Source organism: Marmota flaviventris, chromosome 10, assembly GCF_047511675.1.
Source record: "Marmota flaviventris isolate mMarFla1 chromosome 10, mMarFla1.hap1, whole genome shotgun sequence".
Classification (NCBI taxonomy): Eukaryota; Metazoa; Chordata; class Mammalia; order Rodentia; family Sciuridae; genus Marmota; species Marmota flaviventris.
In genome coordinates this window covers 86796645-86801231 of record NC_092507.1, presented here as the reverse complement: position 1 = coordinate 86801231, position 4587 = coordinate 86796645, and the positions used below count along the sequence as shown (strand labels likewise).

At 52.0% G+C, this 4587-nt stretch overlaps 1 protein-coding gene across 1 annotated transcript; it reads left to right on the top strand.

The window, feature by feature from the left end:
• Positions 1–417: 417 nt before the first annotated feature.
• On the top strand, positions 418–3053 carry LOC117794674 (PRAME family member 12-like). Its single transcript, XM_071618623.1, has 3 exons — positions 418–704; positions 1083–1664; positions 2480–3053. Exons 1-3 carry the CDS (start codon positions 418–420, stop codon positions 3051–3053), a joined length of 1443 nt encoding a protein of 480 aa, XP_071474724.1.
• The last annotated feature ends 1534 nt before the right edge of the window (positions 3054–4587 follow it).

Below are 4587 nucleotides of genomic sequence, written 5' to 3'. Positions count from 1 at the left end.
GTTCACAGACTCTGTTCTGATCTGTTTGTTCTCTTCAACATCCCCCTAAGATGGCAGAATGTCACATGTGTAACAGATATCCATGAGACTCTGTTGTAATATCCAAGTGTTTTATAATATGGGCACATGCTTTATAAATGCTCATTTTTTAAAAAATTAAAACGAATGTCATCCATATGAGGGCAAGTCCATTTCCAGCCATATAGTTGTTGAATCTAGGGGCCTACTGTTTAGGTCACATGCCACTCCAATTCCCCCTTTAAAAGGACAAAATAATAATCCAAAGCTTTCCCCCATAAGGGTGAGGTGTGCTTATAGACTTCCCAGTACCCCCTTCCCAGAGGCTGGCAATGGATGGGATAGTGACCTTTTCCCTGGACCATTTGCCAGGATTTTTCTTCTTTCAGACTCCCCAGGATGAGCATCCAGTCCCCACCCACGCTGCTGGAGCTGGCAGGGCGCAGCCTGCTGAGCAACAAGTCCAGGGCTGTCCTGGATCTGGAGGACCTGCCCATAGAGCTCTTCCCACCACTCTTTGTGGAGGCCTTCAGCAGGGGACACACTGAGGTCCTGAAGAAAATGGTACAGGCCTGGCCCTTCACCCGCCTGCCCCTGGGGGCCCTGATGAGGAAGCCACAGCTTGAGATGATCCAAGTGGCCCTGGATGGGCTGGACATGCTGCTTGCCCAGCAGGATCACCCCAGGTGAGGGGGACCTAGGTGGCCTGGAAGGGAGCACCCTCGGTGCCAGGGAAGGGATGGGAATAGGCAGGGAGAGTGGGTGCTGAATTGTGCACCACAGGCTTCCTGTGCTGCCAGCAAGGAGGGGTGGAGAGGCCTTGGCCATGCTGAGCCCCATCTGGGAAAGGCTTCCAGATGTGGAGGTGCTTGTGGCAGCTGTGGTGACCCATGAAGGAGGCAGTAACTGCCCCTGCCTCAGTCTGTACAAGTGGGGGCACCAGGCTGGATTGGAGGGAAGTGGATGGAGAAAAGTGAGACAGAAGGAAGAGGTGGAGCAGGGGGCAGCAGCTGAGAGGTGAAGGAAGGGGCCTCGGGGCTGAGACTCTGCTGTCATCCCCGCAGGAGGTGGAAACTGCAGGTGCTGGATTTGCGGGATGTTCCCCAGAACTTCTGGAGGATGTGGTCTGGAGCCGTGTTTGATGCCTGCTCACCAGAGGACATTAAGAAGAATCGAACATTGAAACTTGGTCCAGCAATGGCAGCTAAGCCACCCTTCAAGGTTTTCATAGACTTGAGCCTCAGAAAAAGACCCCTGGATGAATTCCTGACCCACTTGTTCCTGTGGGTCAGACAGAGAAGGGACAGGCTGCACCTGTGTTGCAATAGGCTGAAGATCTTTGGGAAACCCACCCGTCACACCAGGAAGGTCCTGAGACTGCTGCAGCTGGACTCTGTCCAGAAGGTGGAAGTGCACTGCGCCTGGGCGCCCTCCACCTTGGCTGCTTGTGCTCCTTTCTTGGGCCAGATGAGGAACCTGAGGAAGCTGCTTGTCTCCCAGGTCTATGTGCCTGCCTACACCTCCCAAGAGGAGCAGGAACAGCTGCTTGCCCAGCTCACCTCGCAGTTCCTCGGGATGGACTGCCTGAGGAAGTTCTGTGCCAATGCTGTCTTCCTCCTCGAGGGCCACCTGGAACAGGTGCTGAGGTGAGTAAGGGGGGGCGAGCACCCTCTGCAGACCAGTTACAGGAAATTTGCACCTACCAGCCACTGACACTCTCATGGTTAATAAGACACTGGAAGGTAAATAACCCATCCTTTTGTTCCTATTGGATTCTGAAGCTAGTTTGCATAACGTGTGTTGGAGCAAACTCCTAAAGGAGGGCCCATAGTCTGGGAAGTGCCATCATGCTGGGAATCCAGTTGGGAGGGACAGGAGCTAGGGATGGGATTGATGTTCCCTCCGTGGGATGCCTGTCCAGTGAAGGTGGTGGAAAGCGGGTAGAGAAGAGGGCTTGGAAGGAGGGAAGCCCCCACACTGACACCTGTCATCAGGGAAGCTCTGTGCTCCCCAGCTGGGAGCAGAGGACCTGCCTCTATACCCACCTGGGGAAGGCTGTTCTGAACTCCAGGTAGTGATCCTGGGTGTAAGGGTCAGGAGCAGGGGTGGAAATCTTGCTGAGGATATAGGGTGTGAGCCTCTCAGAGGGTTCACCCCAGTGGATTTTTTACATCCTGTTCAAATGTGTCCTTCATACATGACTCCCCATGACCTCCTGTGGCCAGACCTGTGACTTTCTGCTTGGCAGAGAGGAGGGGACACCGAGATGCGGACTCATCACAGGAGATGTGGTGAAAGGGTCACCCTGACATGGGGTGAGGTGAATGACCAGATTCTGCAAAAGGCAGCATCCTAAGTGTGGACCATTGTCAGATCACCAGGGTGACTTTGGGTTTGGGCCAATTTGTCTTCTGCCTCCATGACATTGCTCCTCAGCACTAACTATCTGGTTTTTCCTTAGGCACCTGAAGACGCCCCTGGAGACCCTCTCAATAACCAATTGCCCACTGTCCGATTCTGACTGGAATTATCTTTCCCGATATCCAAACGCCAGACAGCTCAGACACCTGGAACTGAGGGGCATCAAACTGACCGATTTCAGTCTGGAGCCCCTCCAAATCCTGCTGGACCGCACTGCAACCACCCTGAACAGCCTCGACCTGGAAGCCTGCGGGATCACTGACTCCCAGCTCCAGGCCCTCCTGCCTGCCCTGAGCCGCTGCTCCCAGCTTGTGATCATGAGCATCCATGGGAACCGCCTCTCTATGTCAACCCTGAGGGACCTGCTGCTTCACACTGCCAGGCTGAGCCAGTTGAGCATAGAGCTGTACCCTGCCCCTCTGGAGAGCTATGATGCCCGGGGTACCATCCACCCAGGCAGATGTTCCCAACTCTGTGCTGAGCTGACAGCAATAGTGAGGGACTTTAGGCAGCCAAACATCCTTGTGTTCTCTACTGTCCCCTGTCGTCGTTGTGGCTCCAAGTTCATGTATAACCAGGGTCTCATTCACTGCTCCTGTCCAACAGCTGCCTAGTTGGGTGTGTTTCAAAAGTGTACTTCTAGGCAATTGTAGGTATAACCAGGATGAAAGGTCACCTTAGAGGGAACACAGAGCCCACCATTTCAGACATTGCCTAAAGAGTGGATGGGGAAAGGAAAGCACAGCAGGGGGCTCCATTGGAGGGAAGCCCCCCGAGGATAGGACCTTCCGGACATGTGTCTCTATAGAGACATACATAGGGACCTGGATTTCTAGATTGAAATTCAGGCTTGATGGGCACAGGAAGATGCTACTTTCTTTCATGGCTGGTCCATAAATCGTCAGAAATGAACAGAATCTCAAGGTTAGTCTTCTGACGTCCTCTGCACTGGATTTACCTGGCTTTCTAATGAAACCTTGGGATTCTCCAGGTCCTGATGGAGAAAGAAGGCATGGGGTTCTTGGTGAACAATGAGGTTCAGCCCCAAAAAGCCAAGGTATCAAACTGAAATCTGGTCATGATATGTGGCTAGTCTGTGGCTTAACACATGCAGGTTTACACAGGTGGATTGGAACATTCTATGTTGGCACTGAACATGAGCCATTGCAAGAAAACCTCTTCTCAGTGGACCTCAGTGCCACCCAGACATTCAATGCTGGTTCTTCCTCGTGGTTCTCCATGTAGACCCAGAAAACTCAGGTCCTGGTCTCTGGGAGTGCTGGGCAAGGGCATCTGTGCATAAGACAGGACTCATCGTCCCACTCCCAGTGCTGCAGGAGGTGTCCATGCTGCACATTGATCAGAGCCTCTGGGCCTCACCAAACTTTGCCTGTCATCCACCTAGGTAGTCTGTCCACAGTTAAACCTTTGGTGCCCCTTGAAGGACCCAAATCCCCTTTCAGCAAAATAGTAGAATCATATAGGTAGAAAACACTTGTAAATATTTCAAAATGAAACTGAATCAATTGCAAGCTCTGGTGGGGGGTCGGGTAGCACATAACTGAGAGATCTTCCTCTAACACTTCCCTCCGCTGAGGACTGGGCTGATGGGGTTGTACAGTGACCTTAGCCTTAGTTTCTCATCCAAGGATGAGAACAAGGTCCACCCAGTCTTCATTTGAGGTATTCTAAAGCTGCCTGTGGACGTGTTTTAATTATGGCTTGAATAATTCTCCACACACAGTGAACTGGAACCCACTTTGATGTGTAAGCAGACTGCAGCTCACTCTTGGAACTGGTAGCAGAGTCAGGGCGAAGCACAGCCCGCATCTCTGTCACCCACAGAGTGATCTTTGTGCCTCGCTCCCTCTTTATGGCACTTCCTTTGCTCGGGCTCTAAGTCTAGCTTTCACGAGTGGGGCAGGCGGAAGGTTCTGAATGGCATTCATTTTGTTGGATTCTAGGATCAAATAAAGTCAAGGAAGATCTGCATAATGAGATCTGTCATCATGTGTTCTTTTAAGCGTTATCATGACTAAAAAGGGACTTGAAGATATTCTGGTGCCTCCAGACCCCTTGAACACTGGAAGGATTGTGAGGGCACTTTGTTTTCTCAGATGCCTGGGGATAAAGCACTCACCTCTCTTT

Coding starts and splice junctions, on each gene's coding strand:
- LOC117794674 (XM_071618623.1), top strand. CDS start 418: ATGAGCATCCAGTCCCCACCCACGCTGCTGGAGCTGGCAGGGCGCAGC. Junction 705..1,082: donor GCCCAGCAGGATCACCCCAG/GTGAGGGGGACC, acceptor TCATCCCCGCAG/GAGGTGGAAACTGCAGGTGC. Junction 1,665..2,479: donor CACCTGGAACAGGTGCTGAG/GTGAGTAAGGGG, acceptor GTTTTTCCTTAG/GCACCTGAAGACGCCCCTGG.